This window comes from Phoca vitulina, unplaced genomic scaffold, assembly GCF_004348235.1.
Source record: "Phoca vitulina isolate PV1807 unplaced genomic scaffold, GSC_HSeal_1.0 scaffold2, whole genome shotgun sequence".
NCBI classification, from domain to species: domain Eukaryota; kingdom Metazoa; phylum Chordata; class Mammalia; order Carnivora; family Phocidae; genus Phoca; species Phoca vitulina.
This window is the reverse complement of record NW_022589705.1, coordinates 79,701,923-79,725,006: the sequence shown is the minus strand read 5'-3', so window position 1 is coordinate 79,725,006 and position 23,084 is coordinate 79,701,923. Positions and strand designations below refer to the sequence as shown.

Sequence of the window (23,084 nt, the reverse complement as noted above, 5' to 3'; positions counted from 1 at the left end):
CTTTGCACAACTGTAATTGAATAACTCTTTGTTTACTGTCATTTTCCCTGGTCTATAAGCTTTGGGGGTAAGTGAACTCTTAAGACTGTCTCTCCAGGAGCACAAGGGTGGCTCAGTTGTTAAGCGTCTGACTGTGGCTCGGGTCATGATCCCAGGGTCCTGGGATCGAGCCCCGCATCGGGCTTCCTGCTCAGCGGGAAGCCCGCTTCTCCCTCTCCCACTCCACCTGCTTGTGTTCCCTCTCTTGCTGTGCCTCTCTCTGTCAAATAAACAATAATAATAATAATAATAAAATCTTAAAAAAAAAAAAGACTTTCTCTCCAGCACATTGCCTGGCCCTCAATAAATACTTGTTAAAAGAGGTATTGTGGGTTTTATCCACCCAGTGGCAGAGCTGAGGCTAGAACCCAGGCCCATTTCCAGGACAGTTTTCTTTTCTGAAACCATGAGGGGTCTATCCCAGTAAGATGACCCCACACTCCAGACTTCCTTACCCTTTTCTCAGTGATTAAATGATCGGTCTTGTGTGTTCTCTTCAGGGGCCTGTTACAGCCAATCGGGAGAAGTAATACAGGTTTAGAGATTACCGTTGCTTCAAGGATATTTGCATTTTAACTCCTGGGAACTCCTGGAGGACAGAAAGTAACCGCAAAGGAACTACAGTAGTCCTCTTTTGTCCACAGGGCATATGTTCCAAGATCTCCCAGTGGATGCCTGAAACTACAGACAGTACTGAACCTTATATATACTGTTTTTTTTCTATTTATACATACCTATGATAAAGTTTATTTATTTATTTAATGATAAAGTTTAATTCATAAATTAGGCACAAGAGATTAACAACAATAATAAAACAAGTATAATAATATCCTGTAATAAAAGTTATGTGAAGGTGGTCTCTCAAAAATATCTAATTGTAGCTTTCTGCACTGGCGGTCGTGGTGGTGGCAGCAGGCACATCTCGGACACGCAGTAGGATGCCAGCACGTTTGTGGACCTGTACCTGTTGCAGAAATGCTCTGCCAGCTACTGTGTCATCAGCGTTGAGGAGCACACGTCCATCCAGATGAACGTGGCTGAGGTTAACAAGGTGACAGGCAGTTTCAAATGGCCAGTTATTTCATATTTTTTAAAGACTTTATTTTATTTACTTGAGAGAGAGAACACGAGCAGTGGGGAGGAGCAGAGGGAGAGGGAGAAGCAGGCTCTCCACTGAGCAGGGAGCCTGATGCAGGGCTCGATCCCAGGACCCTGAGATCATGACCTGTGCCGAAGGCAGCCGCTTAACCGACTGAGCCACCCGGGCGTGCCAAAATTGGCCAGTTAAAAACCTATGCTACCTGGAAGGCCATTCACAGGTTAGGTGAGTCAGATGACTCCATCCTCTGACTGGCCGAGGCTGATGGCATCATTTCAAAGAACTTCTGACAGGAGAGGATTATGGATGTGGGATATTTGTCATAAATAAATAGTAACCCCCCAAAATATTGTAATATACTCACCCTTCTTGTGATGATGTGAGATGACAAAATGCCTATGTGATGAGATGATGTGAGGTGAACGATGTAGGTATTGTAACCTAGCATTAGGCTACTGTTGATCTTCTGACCACACGTCCGAAGAATCATCTGACCTGGACCACAGTTGACCATGGGTAACTGAAACCATAGAAAGTGAAACCTCAGATAAGGGGGAACTACTGTAAGAAAAATTTCAGGCACTAGAAATGTCATTGGAAGGAGGGAATTTTCACTATTATCCCTTAATGGATTATAGGAAAAGAATCTGCAGTGTACCAGACTTGTTTCTGTGTTGTTGTTTTTTTAAACCTTTTCTTTACAACAAAACTGTTAGGTAGATATTATTTTACCTTTATCAAATGAGGGAATCTCTGAAAGGTCTAGTAATTTACCTAATGTTACAAATCTGGTGGTGAGGCCAGTATTTAGTCCCTCCCTTCCCAGGACATGATTCTTGGTCAACCCTCTTTTCATCGTATCATACCGCTTTCGAGGGTAAGTGTAAGCAACTGCTTACAGTTTATACAAAAATCTGGGCTATGGGATTAACTGGCTGAGTATCTTAAAAAAAAAAAAGGATTACTGGGTTTCTTTTATTGCCTTTCTGGGATCTATGCTCTGATACTTGACATTTTACTGTCTCTACCAGAAGTCCATCACATATTGGTGCCTGACCTTATTCTTTCCAACTATAAATATGATTATGGGCAGAAAAAATGCTTTGAGCACTTTGAGCAAAATCATAATGCAAAATCCAAGATCCTGTGTTATCATTTATTTTACTAGAGTCCACCAAAGCCTCCTGTTTCCAGAGAGTGAATAGTATCAGGTTGACCCTTAATAGTGCATTATTTATCTGTTTACTATCATTTGCAATAATAAAAGCTATTAGGAGATGGGCTGTCCTAGGATCAAATATCCCTGCATGAGTTTGGGTTTGCTGCTGATTAAAAATGCTTTTGCCCATATTATGGATCTCCTCTGGATTTTGATTCCTGAATACAGGATTTCTTGTGGGGGGTGGAGGGACACTATTATGTTTCTCTTAGTGTCAGGTACACATGACTATTTAATAGCTTTGTGACCTTGGGCACATTGCTTGACCTCTCTGTTTCCCCAGTTGTCAAACAGAGAGACTGAAGATTATTTGGAAGGTGCTGCTACCTTTGAAATGTTTGAAAGCACCTATCAATAAAACCTAACCCACAGCAGGTATTCAAATAGAGTTAATTTCTCTCCTTCCCCAGATAAGGACATTCTCTCTTGAAGTCCATAGATTTATAGATTCTTGGGACTTGTTGAAAGTACACGGAACATTTTGTGTAGATGTATGAGGTGTGTTTTTCTTCGAAATAAAGGCCACAGTTTAACAGATTATCGCGGTGGCCAACGACTTCCCTAAAAAAAGAGCTGTAGATTGTCCTCCCTGCTACTCTCTCCAGGTGTGTTATTCAAATCTCTTTTGCAGGGTACCAGATTTTTTTGTGGATGTTTTTGTTCTCTGGGCACTCTTTTGCAGTCCAACAGAGGAGGATAACCAGGTTCCTGCTGGCAGTGGCGGTGGTGTGAATTTCTCGGGGCAGGGCCCCCATGAAGTTTCCCTGGGGGCTGCGACCCCTCTCAGGGTCCCCCCCCATGGGGGTGGGGTACCATTTGCAGCTGGGAGGCAGGTTTATCTTGAGGTCTCTCGCGCTCCGGGGGTCGCTTCTTCATTGAGACACCGGCTTTTGTGGGTTTTCTCAAGCTAAAGCTACTCTCTCCAGGTGTGTTATTCAAAACCTCGTGGCGCGACCCTGGCCGCCCCCACCTTCCTATAGGCCCCAATCCGGAGGCGGTGGGGGCGGGGAGGCCGCACTCGCCGCTTCCGCTCCTCCAGCCCACCAGAGGGCACTGCGGCCTCGTTCCTTCCTTCCCGGAGTGCTTCGCGCCGGGCCCCTTCCGCGTGGGTGAGTGAATGTGAGAGTCAGCGTCGCGCCGCGCGCGCCGTCCGCCTCCGCCGCTCGGCGCCCTTATTTCGGCTGCGAGGGGCGGGAGCGCGCGTAAAGGCATAGAGACGGGCGTTGAGCTCTCGGGCTAGAGCGTCGCCGAGTCGGAGCCGGAGCCCGAGCCGCGCGCTGTGTCTCCGCTGCGTCCGCCGAGGCCCCCGAGTGTCAGGGACAAAAGCCGCCACCGCGCCGCCTGCTCCCGCCGCCAGGGCTCATCCGCCGTCGCCGCCGCCCTGACGAGAGTCCACCGCTGTCGCCACCCGCGAGGATCCGAGAGCCATGTCGGCTAGCAGCCTCTTGGAGCAGGTACAGGCCCGGCCCGCATGCCTCGGCCATTGTGTGAGGCGAGAGGGAGCCCGACTAGGCCCGGGCCCGCCGCCCCCGGTCGGGCCGAGCCGAGGCGGCGCCTCTTGCGGGCCGGGTTTCGGGCCTCTCAGGCCGGCCGCGCCCAGCGCCTCGCCCTCAGCCCGCTCTCCGCGCTTCTCCCCGGGCCTCGGAGCCCACCGGCCGCGCCGCGCCCCCTCTTCTCAGCGGGCCTCGTTTTCTTCCTTGTTTCCTTCCCCTTCCTTGAAGCCCTGGTCCCCTCGCGTTGTTTCTGGCGCGTCCCCCGCTTTTTCTCCGCGGGCCCCGCCGGCCTGCGCTTTTCCCCGCCTCCCATTTTCAGCCTCCCCCTCACCATCATTCCTGACGCCTCCCCTCAGGCCTGCTCCTTTATTCCCTTCCCGGGCCCGGCTTTAATTTGTCTTTCCTTTTCCATTTCTTCCTCGGACGACTTGCTGCTCGGCGACGTTTTCTTCGCCCGCAGAGACCAAAAGGTCAAGGAAACAAAGGTGAGCCCAGCTCCGCCGGTGGCCCTGGGCCGGGAGGGGGACGCCGAGTAGTGGGGGCGGGGTCTCCGGGAAGCGCCCCGGGGAGAGGACCTTTCGGAAGCCGCTTAGTTCGCAGGTGCCTCACACTTAAGTATTTGACCCTTTTGGTGTGTTCTTGCAGCTGGCGAACAGCTTTTCAGTGAACAAGGAGTAATTCATTAAGGGTGGGGGTGGATTCGGTTTTGAAATGTCCCAGGTCCTTAGTTTCCTGTAGGTCTTAGAAGGCCTTTGTTTTTCATCCTCGTGGATCACACTCTGGAAGTACTCACATGTGATGGGGGAGGGGAAGCGGGAGGGAATTGAAATCTAGAGGAGCCAATAAAATGACCTTTTTAGATCAACTTGCTCGGGGTGAAGGGAGACATTTTCATTGACGAATATTGCTCAGCATTCACTCTTCTCTTTATCTGTTTTTCTGAAATTCAAACTTATTTGCTCTGTTTAGTAAGGTTTTTCTTGGTTAGAGTATATTTGCTTAATTTGGGAGGTAGATTGTACGATTGAGACACTCCTAATTTATTTGAATTTTTTCCCTTCAGTACAAAATGGATCTGTACATCAAAAGGATGGATTAAATGATGATGATTTTGAACCTTACTTGAGTCCACAGGCACGGCCCGTGAGTAGTTAACCATTTACATGCCTGATCAAAGAGTGTAATATACCGTATTTTTTCTCTGCCTTATCAACAAATTTCATTTTCAGGGGGTGACTTAATACCCGTCCATGTGTTGTAAACGGAGTTACTGAAATGTTAGAGACTGATAAGATTTCCATCTTTGTTGACAGCAAGCATATTCTGAGATTAGAAGTGATAGCATCTTAGAGTATACTAACAGCACCTGTTAGTAATTTTCCTTAGCAAGAATGTAACAGTGCAAAACTGAAGAATACTTTCCAGTTTAAGTATTCTGACTTTTCACCCCAAACCTTTTTCTTTTAGGAAAACTGGATGTATATGTGATGGGGAAAAAACTAATAAAAAATCACCTGAACTTTATTCAGTGCTGCAGAAACTGGAATCTTCCTTTTCATCTGGTCACTAGTTAGTGGGTTGTTAGGTTATCCTAACTTTTGGACCTAGGTATTCCTTTTTCAAGTTGAGATGTATCTCTATCTTTAGAGACCAACTTTGTACACCTCCGGTTTCTTATAGGAGCTACAGGATATATAAAATGGAATTAAAGAAAGATAAAATACTGTTTAGCACAAATGAAGATCAAGAATGATTGAGGTTTTTGCCATGTAACCTTTTCTTCTAATTTCTTTTAGGTCTATATAGGTTCATATATTAACATGTTCTGTGTATGTAGAAACTACTTTGATTTGTCAGTTCTTTTGTATTAATATCATGGGTCCCAAAGATAAAAATCACAAGGTTGTAGCTAATAAATACAAACCCACAGATTAATAAACCAAAAGGAAAACTTATAGTAACTCACCTAAGATACCCTAAAAAATGAAAAAGCTTATGAGACATTTATATAAATTCTGAGTGGATGCCATGCGACAGATATAATAGTTTTGAAAACTTGACATATTGGTGCATGCCCATATTTGGACCTAATTCTTGCATAAAACTTTTAGATCCCTCATGTAAAATTTTCTCCACTGAGAGTATAGAAACCACTTAAGCAAGTGATTGGGAAAAGTTTTCAGAAAAGTCAACCAGTTAATCAGGAAAAGTAGGAAGGAAGTAGAGGAATGAACTATTTATAGGTTCCTGCTATTGAAGTAGTTTGCTTACATAATCATTATAACAGGGAGAGTGGGAGCATTTGGAAACATAATTCTAGGTAGTTCTTGTGAAACATTGTGTAATTCAGATTTTTGAGTTCAGGGGCATGTGGGAACCTGCCAGTTCAGGTGTAGGCATTCAGCTATATAATGGTATAACCTGTGATATTAAGTGCATGTTTTTATTTCTCAAGTAAGCTAAAGCTTAAATGTCTTTAAAAAATTCGGGGCTGGGGGTGGTGGGAGTAGAAATCATGGTTGAATAGACGGATACCTTCAGAATCTTTGTCCTTTGTAGTTTGTCAAGAGTAATTCATGTACTTTTTAACCATTATTCATCACCTTATATATAATCCTTCAGGCTTAATCCATTGATTATAGACTGAATTTCTTATTCATAATGGATTTGAGTCTATTAAAATTTTAACACTATCTTCAAGAAATAGACTTCTCTTACACTTGAGGGTATGTGTGAAAGACTTAGGGTTTTTTTGTTTTTGTTTTTTTTTGGTAAGGAGAATTTGGCAGAGAAAAGCACCATTTTATCAAACCACATTAGTTGAAACATTTAATTTTCAAGAGCTGTGTTTGGCTACGGAGAAGTACTGTTGGCTTTGGTAATACAGATTTAAGGCCTGACATACTTATGGTCATCCAAGCTTCTTAAGAACAAAATTCTTTATTCGCTAGTTAATGGATTCTTACGTACCAGAGCTATTATTTTAATTCCAGTGTAGTTAATATAGTGTTATATTAGTTTCAGGAGTGCAATAAAGTGATTCAACAATTTCATATATTACTCAGTGCTCATCAAGATAAGTGTACTCTTGTACCAGAGCTATTTTGAAGTTAGAGTAGTCTATTTTGAGTTGAGCTGTATCCATACCTGTACAGACCAATCTTTTTATATCTCCAGCTTCTCACTTAAGGGACTATTCTGTGAGGTACAGCATTTATAAAAAAGTTAAAATACTGTTTGCAAACTTAGGTCAAGAATGATTGAGGTTTTTGCAGTGCAGTCTGTCTTCTAATGTGTTGACTGGTTGAGTATGAGTTTATGTTTTTGGTTATTCCTTAGACTAATTCTTAAAGATACAGACTTTACAATGTTTTTGGAATTCTCCTACTTTTAATGGAAAAGTCAGGTGTACATTTGAACTTAGAGCCATTTTAGGTGAAGTAGAACAGGTAGCAACATTTTTCTAGTTTTAAACTCTGGAAGCTCTTGTGCATTTCCTTTCCAGGTTATAATTAAATAGTGGCATCTATTGATGTTCCCAAATGGTTTGCCAAGAGGCTAACAATGTAAACTAGGTGTAATGAACCTTGGTTTATAGTTGAGGAAGGCTGCACAGATTTTTGGGATAGAACTTGAAATTTCCAGTTCTTTTTGTGTTGTTTTATCTGTTAGAGTAGTATGGTTTTGATAGGAAACTCTTAGGAACACTCCTCTGATCTGCCAAAATTCGCACTCCTTAAATCCAGAGAGAACTGGTTTTAATAAAAGCATCATCTCAACACTTCTGTTGGTGAGATGTTAGTGCTAAAGTTAAGGCCTATAAGTATGTCCTCAACTGTATAGTGCTTAAGTTAAGGCCTAAACTGTATGTCAGTTTAACTTGAAATGTTTAAACTTTTCAATTGTGAAACCAAAACCTCTTACATTATAAGAATTCCAGCAAGTTTATGGGAAGAGAGTACCTGAAATGGTCACTTGCTTTTTTAGTTGAATTTGAATTGGATGAGTAGTTGGGAGAGGAAATGTCATGATTGTTGTTTTATTAATTTTTGTGTTTTGTTTTGATTTGCCTTTTTTTTTTTCTTTCCACAGAATAATGCATATACTGCCATGTCAGATTCCTATTTACCCAGTTACTACAGTCCCTCCATTGGCTTCTCCTATTCTTTGGGTGAAGCCGCTTGGTCTACTGGGGGTGATACAGCCATGCCCTATCTAACTTCTTATGGACAGCTGAGCAACGGAGAGCCTCACTTCCTACCAGATGCAATGTTTGGACAACCAGGAGCCCTAGGTAGCACTCCATTTCTTGGTCAGCATGGTTTTAATTTCTTTCCCAGTGGGATTGACTTCTCAGCTTGGGGAAATAACAGTTCTCAGGGACAGTCTACTCAGAGCTCTGGATATAGTAGCAATTATGCTTATGCACCTAGCTCCTTAGGTGGAGCCATGATTGATGGACAGTCAGCTTTTGCCAGTGAGACCCTCAATAAGGCTCCTGGCATGAATACTATAGACCAAGGGATGGCAGCACTGAAGTTGGGTAGCACAGAAGTTGCAAGCAATGTTCCAAAAGTTGTAGGTTCTGCAGTTGGTAGTGGGTCCATTACTGGTAACATCGTGGCTTCCAATAGTTTGCCTCCAGCTACCATTGCTCCTCCAAAACCAGCATCTTGGGCTGATATTGCTAGCAAGCCTGCGAAACAGCAACCTAAGTTGAAGACCAAGAATGGCATTGCAGGGTCAAGTCTTCCACCACCCCCAATAAAGCATAACATGGATATTGGAACTTGGGATAATAAGGGTCCTGTGGCAAAAGCCCCCTCACAGGCTTTGGTTCAGAATATAGGTCAGCAGCCAACCCAGGGGTCTCCTCAGCCTGTAGGTCAGCAGGCTAACAATAGCCCACCAGTGGCTCAGGCATCAGTGGGGCAACAGACACAGCCATTGCCCCCACCTCCACCACAGCCTGCCCAGCTCTCAGTCCAGCAACAGGCAACTCAGCCAACCCGCTGGGTAGCACCTCGGAACCGTGGCAGTGGGTTCGGTCATAATGGGGTGGATGGTAATGGAGTAGGACAGTCTCAGGCTGGATCTGGATCTACTCCTTCAGAACCTCACCCAGTGTTGGAGAAGCTGCGGTCCATTAATAACTATAACCCCAAGGATTTTGACTGGAATCTGAAACATGGCCGGGTTTTCATCATTAAGAGCTACTCTGAGGACGATATCCACCGTTCCATTAAGTATAATATCTGGTGCAGCACAGAGCACGGTAACAAGAGACTGGATGCTGCTTATCGCTCCATGAACGGGAAAGGCCCCGTTTACTTACTTTTCAGTGTCAACGGCAGTGGACACTTCTGTGGCGTTGCAGAAATGAAATCTGCTGTGGACTACAACACATGTGCAGGTGTGTGGTCCCAGGACAAATGGAAGGGTCGTTTTGATGTCAGGTGGATTTTTGTGAAGGACGTTCCCAATAGCCAGCTGCGACACATTCGCCTAGAGAACAACGAGAATAAACCAGTGACCAACTCCAGGGACACTCAGGAAGTGCCTCTGGAAAAGGCTAAGCAGGTGTTGAAAATCATAGCCAGCTACAAGCACACCACTTCGATTTTTGATGACTTCTCACACTATGAGAAACGCCAGGAGGAAGAAGAAAGTGTTAAAAAGGTAACTAGTTTACCATTCTTAAGACTTTCAGGGAAGGAGAAAGAACTAGAGAGAACAGGAGAGGTGTTCTTCTGAATGGTTAATAAAAGCTCTGTAAATAACAAACGTATCACTTAACAGTTCAAGCCTTTATGGAAGTATAATTGGTGTTACTGTTTGACTTAGTTTGTAGAAATGTGAGCTTAAATTAATGGAAAGCACAAACTGTAGAGAAACTGAATTTAAATGATGCAAAAGAGGTGAAGAACAAGGCCAGAAGAAATGCAAAAGGACTAATTGAAGTGATAGAACCATGGAAATTCAAGTAGGAAAGGATTGAGGCTGTAATATGGCAGAGAAAAGGTAAAAGTTCTGTTATAATTAACTTTTGGCCTAACTCAGATAAGGTGGTTAAGTCAGGAGTTGGTGTGTCACCAAGCCCTGACATCGCTTTCTGCTTGCCTCTGGCTATGGGCAGTATTAGGGTATTTTTCAGAACTTTTTCCTTGTTCCTGTCCTTCTTAGTGTTCTGCTTAATTACTTTTTCCAAAACCCTTTTCCCATTTGAAAAGGTAGTGTGTATTATATAAAATTTGGAAAACAGATAATCAGAAAAAGCTGATCTCTTGCTTTTAAAATTCTGTTGTATTCCTGAAGAGTAACCTTCTCTTGTTTCCCTTCTGTAACAAATGACAGTCTTGGGCAGAGGGATGGAGAATAGGTCCAAACTAAAGAGTTGGAATTTATTGGAAAGTGTTGGTAATGCTTGGTCTGTGTGTATTGAGTGAATGTAAACTTTAAGACCATAGAGAATGGTGAAATACTGGTTGGTGCAGAGCATGTGTTATCTAAGACTTAGATACATTTAAATGTAGGAAGTAGGTGAAAAGATTATTATGGGCAAGGAGATTTTTTTTTAAAGATTATATATTAATGATTGAGAGAATCCTAAGTGGTTAGCTTCAAATGTAAAATAAAGCCTATTAAGCTTATGTAAATATGTTTTTCTTTCTTTCTTTTTTTTTTTTAAAGATTTTTTTATTTGACAGCGCGCGCGCACAAGCAGGGGGAGTGTCAGGCAAAGGGCGAGGGAGAAGCAGGCTTTCTGCTAAGCAGGGAGCCCTATGCGGGGCTCCATCCCAGGACTTTGGGATCACGACCTGAGCCAGAGGCAGATGCTTAACCAACTGAGCCACCCGGGAGCCCCTAAATATATTTTTCTTATATTTATCATGAATTCATAGAGATTTTATATATTTGATCTAGGCTCTGAGGCACTTGTTATGCCTCTGTAAAAGCTTATTTTTTGAGCAGAAGAAGGAGGGCTCTTTGGTTAGATTCTCCACCTCTATAACACAGAATCAGAGGTGCATAGTCTTCCAATTAAAGCAGGATGGTTGCCATTTTACCTTCTAGTGTGTGCAGATGAATAAAAAATGGAGATGTGTGTGTCAGTGATGCTAGAAGTATAGAGCCACATTACTGAAAAGTTCAGAAAAAACTCTTTTTTGTCCTTTAAATTCTTCTTTTCCATTCCCCAAAGTTGAACAGTTTAACTTAAAATGTGCCATAATCTTGAGGAAAATTGTTTACTGATTATTTTCACCAGACATCTGAAAAGCTCTAAAGATGTTTTAACAGGCTCCTTTATCTAGAGGAACTCAAGGATGGGACGCCATGACCTTTTAAGCATCATGTAGTTTCATAGCAGATTATTAATGTGTATGAGGGGCATCCAGGTGCTTAGTTTAACCACTTGAAACATGCATAATATCAGTCCCATATTATGCATCTGCTTGCTTTCATCTGCAAAGTTCTGTCCTACATCTTGTGATTAAAAATAGGAAGGCAGAAAAATAAAAATAGGAATTCCTGACAAAGATAGGAATGTGTTTTCAGGAATGTACAGCATAAATGATCAACTTGTATGTGTTAGAACTTGTGGGGAAACTTGGAATTAAAAATGAAGTAGCAAATTTGAGGGCTGTTGATTTATTTTTTTTTAAAGATTTTATTTATTTATTTGACAGAGAGAGACACAGCGAGAGAGGGAACACAAGCGGGGGAGTGGGAGAGGGAGAAGCAGGCTTCCCGCTGAGCAGGGAGCCCAACGTGGGGCTCAATCCCAGGACGCTGGGATCATGACCTGAGCCGAAGGCAGACGCCCCAGGGCTGTTAATTTATGTAGACTTTTAATCAAGTTTATGTTTGTATTAAATTCACTTGAGTGGTTCAGCGAATATTAATTCAACTTCATGAGGAGGTGTAAGATTTCACATGTTGGAATTGACCAGCTTTGTGATGTTTTCATAGTGAGTAGTAATAATCAAGGTTTAGGGTCTTTGTTAAGCCAACTAATGGATCTTTCTTAAAGCCATTCCATAAGGACTTTTGATGAATGAGTATACTAATTGTTCTCAGGCTGGTGAACAAACCACCAAAAATAAAAAAAATAAAGCCTCGATTATACTTGTATCAGATTACTTTTTAGTTTACCTTCTGTGAGAAGAGATTGCTGGGGTTTCAGGAAGGTCCCTATAATTGCTTCTAAACCCAGTTACCATTTCAGTCAGTATTGCCTTACTTCTCTTGCCCACTGTTATCCTTAACATTCTTACATAACTGATGTACAGCCAGTCTTTATTAGGCTTCCAAGACAAGTTTCGTGAGAGTCAAACTGTTAGCTCATTGAGGCAGTAGACTTCTTTAGGTGGGGTGTTTGTGCACTTTTGTATTATTTACAAAATTGCAAAAAATGGTGCCAGATGGGCATGGTAACTCAGTAAGTGGGGAAATAATTAAGCTTCATCCTGAAAATGATGTCACAGCTATTCTAAAGTTCCATGATTGGGCATGTGTCTTGGCGGAACACACTGAAGCAGAACTATAGCCATTTTTGGCTACTGTTACTGACTTGTTCTGTTCCATGTTGTTATTCAGTATCCTAGAACCTTCAAGCATTGGATCTCTCCAGCTTGAAACTTCAGCAGATTTTAGGGATATCTTCCATATGTGGTTTACTCTGTTGTATACTTCAGGTAATATTTTGTAACCTGCTTTCTGCGTTTATTTAGAACCTTTCCCTAATCGTTAAATATTTCTACTATGACATCACTTTTGATGGCTTCCTACTATTCTAGCATAGATTTATTATAATTTACCAATCCTTAATTGTTAGATTTGTCAGCTTTATATTTTTTTCCAGCTAAAATAACACTGCAGTGAACATCCATTGATAAAAATACTGATTTACATCTGTCCTTCAGTGTTATTGCTGGCTCAAAGGGTCTGTGCTTTTTGAAGGTCTTGGCTGTGCTGTATATTACCATATGGGCCTTTTTGTTTCTGAAAGATTTTTTTGAAAGAATTATTGTCAAAAGAAGACAAGAGTGAGTTAACCTCTTTGTTTCAACTTGAGAATAGCCTCACATAAAGGGAGAGTTATTTCCTGCATAAATGATGCAGTATGTTTTTATAAACTAAGTAATAGTTGGTTTAATTTTTGTTTTATATTTCCAGCCTTTTAACTGTAGGTAAAAATAAGAATAGTAGAGGGGACCAAAGACTGCCTAATTTTCTTAAAGCCCAGCCCAATGTTAGACTCAGTCTCAGGCAGTTGGATAAATGATTTTTCTGAATAACTGGAAAGCTAATGGGAGAGAGAAAGATCTAGAGAAGATGTGATTATTGTGATAATGGCTCAAGGTGTATATTTTTTAAAATGTTATTGCTATTAAGTGAAAATAGCAGTATTTCTTAAATAGCAGTATTTCTTAAATACCTCTAGAAGTACTCCTATTTTCAAGCAGAAGACTTGAAAATAGTGACTTGGAGTATGTTTGGATAAACTTAAGATTTATTATGCTGCTTAAGAATTGAGAAGAAGCTATATATCTTTTCTTTACTGTGTGCTAGATACCACCGAGAAATCTGGAGTGTATTGTCAGGGAGCCTTACATTAGTGACAGGTCAGCATACAAAACAAAGTATTTTCTCAAGATATGTACAGGGTGCCAGTTTGGAAGTGAGGACTGCCTAACCCAGCCTGGGGTGTGGGTGAATTGGTCACAGAAGAAATCCTGGAAGAGGTGATCTTTGAGCTGAGCCTTGAAAGATGTGTAGAAGGTAGCCAAAGGTGTTTGGGGAAGAATGAACATAGATTCAGGACAGCCCACATCTGTGATACTGTATAGATAATAATTTGGAGCAAGAAGTCCTGTACAATTTAAGAGCAAGTCTAATTGGTATTTGTGGAGTGGGTTTCTCCACAGTGGAAGCTTGTTGGAGATAAGATTAGGAAAAGGGAGTTGAATGAAAAAATTTTTTTTAACTTTATTAGAGAGCGAGCGAGAGAGAAACAGCATGAGGGGAGAGGGTCAGAGGGAGAAGCAGGCTCCCCGCTGAGCCGAGAGCCTGATGTGGGACTCGATCTCAGGACTCTGGGATCATGACCTGAGCCGAAGGCAGTCGCTTAACCAACTGAGCCACCCAGGCACCCATTGAATGAAATATTTATGCAGTTAGTTTGATAAAGAAGGAAACTGAGAAAGGCACAAAGTTGGTTTTAAAAAATTCTAGAGTTTAATAGAGTAAGATTTAATTTGAATCAGGATGGAGGAGCTTCTTGATGTTACCTTTTTTTTTTTTTAAGATTTTATTTATTTATTTGACAGAGACACAGTGAGAGAGGGAACACAAGCAGGGGGAGTGGGAGAGGGAGAAGAAGCAGGCTTCCCGCGGAGCAGGGAGCCTGATGTGGGGCTCGATCCCAGGACCCTGGGACCACGACCTGAGCCGAAGGCAGACGCTTGACGACTGAGCCACCCAGGCGCCCTTAATGTTACATTTTCTTAAGTTTTTATTTTAATTCCAGTTAGTTAACATACAGTGTTAGATTAGTTTCAGGTGTACAATATAGCGGTGATTCAACAATTCCATAAATCATCCAGTGCTCTCTTTGTTGTTATCTTTGCGTGGAAGGCAATGGGAAGCATGTAGAAGTAAAGGTGAACCAGTATATGGTAATAAGAGATACCATTGCTGAATACGTAACAGCTCACTTCTTCCAGTGATGTGTTTCATACACATTATTTTGTTTCTCATCATATCCGTTAGTGTTTATCAGAATGGTTAGCTTAGAAGAGATGATTTGGAAGGGGAATATGATAGCCGTTATCAAATGCCTTTAAGACTGGTAGGTTTAGGGGTGTCAGGCTGGCTCAATTGGCAGAGCACGTGACGTCCGGATTTCAGGATCACGAATTCAAGCCCCATGTTGGGCATAGATCTCACTTAAAAAAAAAAAAAAAAGACTGGTAGGTTTATTCTCCGTGCCAGAAGACAGCACCAGAACCAGTGGATCGAGGTTATAGGGAGGAAGATTTTTGTAAATAGAAGGGAGAACTTTCTAAAAATGGAGTTCTTAGTCACAGGAGGGTTTCAAGAAGAGACCAAAAGAACTTTTATTAGATATGTTCTGGAGAAGATTTATATGTGGAATAGTCTAGACCAGAGAACCAAGAATAAGAGGGTTAGCCAGCCCAAGATAACATTTGAAATTCATGGAGAGAGGAATGGATGCTACTAAACTAAGGTCTTTTTAGGAAGGTTATTTCTGTTTTGTAATTTTTGACCTAATTATTACATATAAAAAATAAAGGACTTGAGGCTAGAAGGACATGGATGACAGAAAGGATTGATACATTCCCAGTAAATCTTAGTACAGATAAAGTATATGGATAGTTATTTTTTAAAATATTTACTGCATTAGTATTAATGAAAAAATTGTTATCTTAAACATACTGAAGAGGAGGGGGTGCCTGGGTGGCTCAGTCGCTTAAGCACCTGCCTTGGCTCAGGTCATGATCCCGGGGTCCTGGGATCCAGCCCTACTTTGGGCTCCCTGCTCATCAGGGAGTCTGCTTCTCCCTCTCTCTGCTCCTCCCCCGTCTTGTGCTCACACGCTCACTCATTCTTTCTCTCTCTCAAATAAATAAAAGCTTAAAAAATATAAAAAATGATTAAGAGAAGTGTTTCCTTTTTCTTAAAATCCAGTTTTCCTATGGTGTTGGTGCAAGTAATGTTTCTTTCTCTCTTTTTTTTTTTTAAGAGAAAGGAGGGGGAGGGGCAGAGGGAGAAGGGAGGATCTTAAGCAGGAGAGATCTCACGACCCTGAGATCCTTACCTGAGCCAGAATCGAAGAGTTGGACACTTAACTGACTGAGCCACCTAGGTGCCCCAATGTTTCTCTTTATAAGGAAGTTTTTTGGGTTTGTTTTCTTCTTTATGGCCATCTTCCTCCTAACCCTTTGATTTGGGCATTTACTCCCCTCCCCTGTTGGGAAATATTTGAAGCTGTCGACCTTGGCTCCATTTTCTTTTTCTTTTTTGAGTAAGTTCTGTGCCCAATGTGGGGCTTTTAACTCATGAGCCCGAAATCAAGAGTCACATGTTCCACTGACTGAGCCAGCCAGGCACCCCTGCTCTATTTTCAACTTGAGAAAAAAATGAAAAACATCCAAGTAAAATTTGTGATACAAAAGTTAGAAAGAAAACATCACTTTAGCCAAATACGTTTTCTTATTAAATTCTTAGAGAATAAATAACCATGGCATATTGTTCCTTTCCATTTAGTATTTCTCCCCCCCACCACTGGTTTAAGTTGCCTCTTCAGAACTAATGGAACGCTGGGTATCCTGGGTTTTTTTGTTGTTGTTTTTAAAAAATTATTTATTTATTTATTTGCTAGAGAGAGAGTGAGAGTACAAGCAGGGGGAGTGTGGCAGGCAGAGGGGAGAAGGGAGCCCGATATCCGATTCGATCCCACTACCCTGGGATCATGACCTGAGCCGAAGGCAGCCACTTAACCGACTGAGCCACCCAGGCGTCCCTGGGTATCCTGTTTTAATTGAGATGGCAAACCTGAACTTTTTGTAAAATTCTAAGGCTGTTTATGTCTACTTCTGTCTTGCAGATAAGTTTACTTGTCTCTCTGACAAAAGGGTTAAGGAAATTCTATTTGTGTTACTCATCACCTTCCTTGTTTTGTGGATAGATAAAATAAAATGCCTTTCTGCAGCCTCCTTAAAGGAGGACTAGAAGAGAATAGATGACACTAAATTTGGATCTCCTTGAACCATGCCCTTTGTATTCATCTTTGAACAAATGTTTGTGTTAATTGATAAACAAGGTACCATCTTTGCCTTAGGAAGGCAAAGAGGACAATAAAATGGTAAAATACGGGATAATAGCTGTAATAGAGGAATGAAGAAATGGTTTTTCTGAACAAGAGTGATAAATTTGGGGAAATTAAGGAAGGCTTCATGGAGGAAATAACATTTGAACCATGTCAGATAGAATGAGTAATAAGCACTCAGGTGATAGCACAGTGCTTGGCACATAGTGCATATAAAAGTTTAGTATATTCTCATTTTATAAGAAGCAGCAGCCTCAAAGAGGTTATTTGTGTAAGTTCTTATTGCTTAATAAGTGGTGGTTTGGTATTTCAGTTATGTCAATTATGTGTAGCTGGCTAATTGTGAGCTGTTAGCTTTTAAGAATTTTTAGCGGGGCGTCTGGGTGGCTCAGTTGGCTCAGGTCATGATCCCAGGGTCCTGGGATCTAGCCCCAAATCGGGCTCCCTGCTAGGCAGGGAGCCTGCTTCTCCCTCCCCCTCTGCCACTTCCCCAGCTTGTGCTCTCTCTCTCTCTCAAATAGTAAAATCTAAAAAAAAAAAAAAAATTTTAGCAAGCTGGCTGTTAAACAGGGGCTCTTGGGTGGCTCAGTCGTTAGGCGGCTGCCTTCGTCTCAGGTCATGATCCCAGGGTCCTGGGATTGAGTCCTGCATCGGTCTCCTTGCTCAGCGGGGAGCCTGCTTCTCCCTCTCCCACTCCCCCTGCTTGTGTTCCCTCTCTCGCTCTTTCTTTCTCTGTCAAATAAATAAAATCTTAAAAAAAAAATCATTATTAAATGACATAAAATTAAATTCATTGTATTAAAAGTATTTTTAAATACATTATAGGGGCGCCTGGATGGCTCAATCATTAAGTGTCTGCCTTTGGCTCAGGTCATCATCCCAGGGTCCTGGGATCGAGTTCCACATGGGGCTCCCTGCTCAGCGGGAAGCCTGCTTCTCCCTCTCCCACTCCCCCTGCTTGTGTTCCCTCTCTAGCTGTCTCTCTCGCTCTCTGTCAGATAAATAAATAAAATCTTTAAAAAAAAAATACATTATAAGGATGGGTTAGCCTGGTGATGGGTATTGAGGAGGGCACGTTCTGCATGGAGCACTGGGTGTTATGCACAAACAATGAATCATGGAACACTATATCTAAAACTAATGATGTAATGTATGGGGATTAACATAACAATAAAAAATTAAAAAAAAAAGATTAGAAAAAAAATACATTATAAAATTACAATTAAACTACATAAACTTACTATACAGTTACTGTTACCGTTAAACCATAATACTCAAATTTATTACTCTTGAGATTATTTGTATCTATTGTATCGATATATAATATTGTATATAAATAATATATAATACATAGCTCTGCCATGTTATTTACACCATGAAAATTGACAAATGCTGGGATGCCTGGGTGGCTCAGTCAGTTAAGCATCTGCCTTCAGCTCAGATCATGATCCCGGGGTCCTGGAATCGAGTCCCACATTGGGCTCCATGCTCAGCGGGGAGCCTGCTTCTCCCTCTGCCTGCCACTCCCCCTGCTTGTGCACTAGAGTGCTTTCTTGCTCTTGCTCTCTCACTCTGACAAATAAATAAAATCTTAAAAAAAAGCTAATCTTTTTTTTTTTTTTAAGATTTTATTAGAGAAAGAGAGCACATAAGAGGGGGTAGGGTCAGAGGGAGAAGCAGACTCCCTGCCGAGCAGGGAGCCCGATGCGGGACTCGATCCAGGGACTCCAGGATCATGACCTGAGCCGAAGGCAGTCGCTTAACCAACTGAGCCACCCAGGCACCCAAAATCTTAAAAAAAAAAAAATTGACAAATGCTATGTATACAAATCAGGACTTGGTTTTTGTTAATTGTCTGCCTTAAAGTGATAGAGAAAATATTAATGCAGATTAAAATTTAAGTGTGTCATGTCTGTAGCTCTGCATATTTTGAATAGCACAAAAATTTGAGAAAATAGTCTTCCAGAATTCGAAAATTATTATCCGGTTTAGCAGAGAAGTTGCTCAAATTATAGATGAACTAGTGAAGTTCTGACATGTTTTCGTTTCACTTTTGTCTTAATAAATGATAAATGAAAATATGTTGGAACTACATCTGAATAGATACAGAACTCTCTCAGGTCCCAAAGCCCATGGACCATTACGTGGAGTTTGCCAGATAGAAAAGTGGGGAGGGCATTCTAGGAAGAGGAGACAGCATGTTCATAAACATGATCTCATGAATGCTTAGGTTATGTTTTCAGAATAATGAGAAGTGGAAAAGAATGGTAATTGGTAAAGCTGGAGAGGTTGGTTGGGCCCAGCAGTATATGAAGGGCTTTGTTTTTTTCCCCCACTTTTTTTTTTTTTTAAAGTAGGCTCCGCACCCAGCGTGGAGCCCAGTGCAGGGCTCCATCTCAGGGGCTGAAATCAAGAGTCACATGCTTAACCGACTGAGCCACCCAGGTGCTCCGGGGCTTTGCAATTTTTTTTTTTTTTAAGATTTTATTTGAGGGAGAGCGAGCCAGTGTGCATGAGCAGGGAGAGGGACAGTGGGAGAGGGAGAAGCAGGCTCCTAGGACCCTAGGATCATGACCTGAGCCGAAGGCAGATGCTTAACCAGCTGAGCCACCTAGGCACTCTGGGGCTTTGCATTTTATTATATACTTCTGTTTTAGTTGGATTGTAAGGGAATTATGTGGAATGACAGTGTGGAGGATGGGAAGGGTGAAATGCTTACTGAGCACTGATTTGTTAGCCACTTTCATAGTCTTCCTTTAATCCCCATACCAACCTTGGAAGGCCATGTCTCATAGTTACTGATAGGAAAATGGAAACTCAGGTTAGCAACTTAGCTAAGCTCATCTAGTAAATGACAGGTGTAGGTGGCTCAAAGACCAAATCAGAGGCTTTAACAGGTTTGGAAGAAAAAGACCATGAGACCTGAACCAAAACAATGATGGGAAAGGTGGATTTGAAGAATGTACATATTTCCTGACTAGTTACTGTTAAAAAAAAAAAAAAAAAAAATGGATGAGCAGCAGGTTAAACTTAGGGGGTTTGGAGATGTGTTGTCTTTTAGAGATAGTGTTAGGGGTACCTATGGGGGACAGTAGGGTGATAGTAGGGTCTGGAGCTCAAGAAAGAAAGAGTTTTTTTTAGACTTCAGTAGAGGCAAAGGCATGAAGGTATAAGATGTCAAGAATATTGGTCATAAAAATAATGGCTGAAATTATTGAACACTGTATAGTATCTACCACACATCTGTCCTGAATACATATTTGTTAGTTTTCATTTAATTCTTATATTATTGTTAGGTAGGTGCAACTGTCTAATTCTACAGATAAAGACACTGAAGCACAAAAAAGAATAATTTTGTGAAGTCACATAAACTGAGAAAGGAGAGCTGGTGTACCTGTTTCTGCGGTGGGGTTCTAGAGCCAACACACAGTAAGAGAAGAGGGTCAAAGGAAGAACCCCTGTAACACAATTTAAAGGATGGGTTAAAGAGGGAGCAGTGGAGTATAATCAACTTATTCAGAGGTTGCAGAGAGGTAGCTGATGATTGGAAATGCCAATGGCTATCTGTTGAATAAAAGTAACATGAGAGGGCTTTGTTGTTAGGTATTTGAAGGTTTTGGTGTCCATACATTACTCAACAGACTCTGCATTTATTTTTTTTTCTATATTGTTTCAACTCTTCCTCACCCACAAGGTGTTCCAAGCCTTAAAGAGATTCAGTAGAGTTTGAGCTGCTGGAAGTAAGACCAGTTTTTATCTAGTTAGTATGGGCTGTTTTGGTAAATGAGACCATATAAAAATGTCTGAAATACAATGGGTATTACAAAATTGCAGTATTTTGTTTTTTTGATTTGGCTAAAGATTGATCCAGAGGGGACTGCTGTTTTTCCAAACATCACCATTTTGGGATAAGGATAGTTAGCAACTCTAGAATCATTTACTCTCTACTCTGAATAGTTTAAAACAAGAATTACTCAGATGTGAGCCTTTGTGCTTACCTGCCAGAAGTCAAGATTAGTCCTATAACCGTTTTCAAGCTTTTTAGGAGTGAATTCTTTTCCTCCCAAACAAAACCTTACTTAGAACCCCATGAATTGCTAACCTTAGGTGCTAGGCGCTCCCACCCCCGCCCCGGGAGATCCCCAAAGCCTCTCCCCTCTGAAGCATAATTTGGAACCCATTGGATGATGTGAATTTTTTAAAATGGAGGAATGGTACATGGAAGTTGGGGTGGGTCTATTTTGTAATTGAAGAAGTGTAAGCTTCTGCAGCTTCAGCATCTCATCTAGGTGTGTTGGTTTATTTGGTCTGCGGGGATGGGGATATGAGGAAGACCATCTCATAAAAGGTGGGGAGCCCACAGCATTGGTTTTGCGTGACAAAGGACTGCTGGTTGTAGCTGTTCAGGAGTTTCATGTAGAGTAGAGGAGGAAATTGCTCTGTTCCTGAATTAGGGCAAACAAAAATAATCTCTTTCTTCACCGTTGAATCCTGCAAGTCTGCAAATGACCAAGGAGAAAAGCTCTGAGTATGGTAACTCATATCGTCCCTCTGCCTTTCTCCTCCACAGAAGCAAGTAATTCAGTTTAAATTTGCATGCTGCCACCTTCTCTGGACCAGATTCTTCTAGTATAACAACTAGCTCAGTAAATAGTGCCCTTATGCTTTTCATCTCTTGCTGAATAAACAATTCCTGATTGAACTGATTTAACTCCAGTTAATCATAGGGAGAAGATATCAATAAATGAAACAGTATAGGACAGTGTATATTAAAATGCTAATTTTACAGTATGAGACTAAGTGTACAAGAAAAGAATAGCAAGACCAGTTAGGGCTAGAGTCAAGACATATTAATGGAGGATTGTATTTGAGTTGGGTCTGGAAGGATGGATAGGAAAAATAGTGGAAAGATGAAGGAAGAAAATGGCTAAACCCCCAAGTTTGAGCTGTTAGATATGGGGGAGGGGGGAAGGAAGAGGCAGGCAGCTAATCTTTCCAACTCTTTTGCACTGCTATTAAAAGATCTGGTGGTTCTTATGAGATATTTAGTACTTTGCTATATATGTCAAAGTTAAAAATTTGGCCATATCACTTATGTAATACAGGAAACCATTTAGAAAAGGTAGATTTATATAAACTTTTGACTTTATGTGAACTTTTTTGGTAATCAGGGTGTGGATAGCTTATAGAATTTTAAAGTGTTTGCATGTGAAAAATTTCCAGTGTGCAAATTTTATAGTAGTATTTGCAAATTTTGTCTTTGCATTTTTCATTGTAAAATCAAATTATAAAAAATATAGAAAATGAAAAAAGTCACCCATAATTTCTTTACTCTGACAAAACCACTCATTGTTTTGGCATTTTGCTTGTCTTATGCAAGTGGTTTATACAGTAATAATCATGTTCTATGTAGTATTTTGTCCTGCTTTTTCCGCTTAGTACTTTAGGTATATACCCATATTTAGCCATTTTTGGGGCATCTGTATATTAGGCACTTTTCGTATCTTGTCTCTGATCCCTTTTAATAGTCTTTTTGTTTGTTTGAAGATTTTATTTATTTGACAGAGAAAGCGCGAGCACAAGCAGGGGGAACGGGAGAGGGAGAAGCAGGGTCCCCACTGAGTAGGGAGTCTGATGCGGGGCTCCATCCCAGGACCCTGGAATCATGACCTGAGCCGAAGACAGATGCTTAATCGACTGAGCCACCCAGGCACCCCCCCCCCCCTTTTTGTAGTCTTTATAAGATTATCTTCATTTTACAGTTAGGGAACTGTGATTTAGAAGGTATAACTTCCTCATGATCACTAAGATCTAAGTTGTAGATGAGCTGGAATTTGTTTTGCCCCAAAGCTTTTTTTGTTCTTACGCTTTGCTGCATCTTCACATTTATCTTTCTTTCTTTCTTTTTTTTTTTTTTTTTAAGATTTAACTTTAAGTAATCTCTACACCCAGTGTGGGCTCCAGCTCACAACCCTGAGATTGAGTCACATGCTGTACCGACTGAGCCAGCCAGGCGCCCCCACATTTATCATTCAAAACAGTTAACAACAATGTTCTGTTATCTACTGATGCCATTCACCTCTTTGAGGGTATATGAGGAGAGCATAATTAATTGAAATTTTAAACCTTTGTTTAAGCACTCAGGTTTATACTTCCCTCATCACAAGCATCAAAATGGAGCTAATTGGATCTACTCTGCCTGAGCTTGTGAAAGTTGCTGCTAATGACAGGCAGCAGGAATAAGGGGGAACACAAATGGCTCTGGACATAATGTACTCTGAAAAGGTTATAAAATTGGGAAGGTTTTAGTCTTATCTCACTCTCATTTTTTACACAAATTTGCAAGATTACTTCTGTTTAGGGGCACCTAAACAGTTGGGT

General features: G+C 41.3%; 1 protein-coding gene across 1 annotated transcript in view; it reads left to right on the top strand.

Annotated features, from left to right (window-relative positions):
- Nucleotides 1-3,485: 3,485 nt before the first annotated feature.
- The window catches only part of YTHDF2 (YTH N6-methyladenosine RNA binding protein 2), a 31,661-nt gene continuing 12,062 nt past the window's right edge, over nt 3,486-23,084 (top strand). The window contains exons 1-4 of the mRNA XM_032389808.1: nt 3,486-3,811; nt 4,311-4,335; nt 4,914-4,993; nt 7,943-9,529. Of these exons, the coding sequence (XP_032245699.1) occupies nt 3,785-3,811; nt 4,311-4,335; nt 4,914-4,993; nt 7,943-9,529 (1,719 nt within the window). The 5' untranslated portion in view covers nt 3,486-3,784. The remainder of the gene's footprint in view (nt 3,812-4,310; nt 4,336-4,913; nt 4,994-7,942; nt 9,530-23,084) is intronic.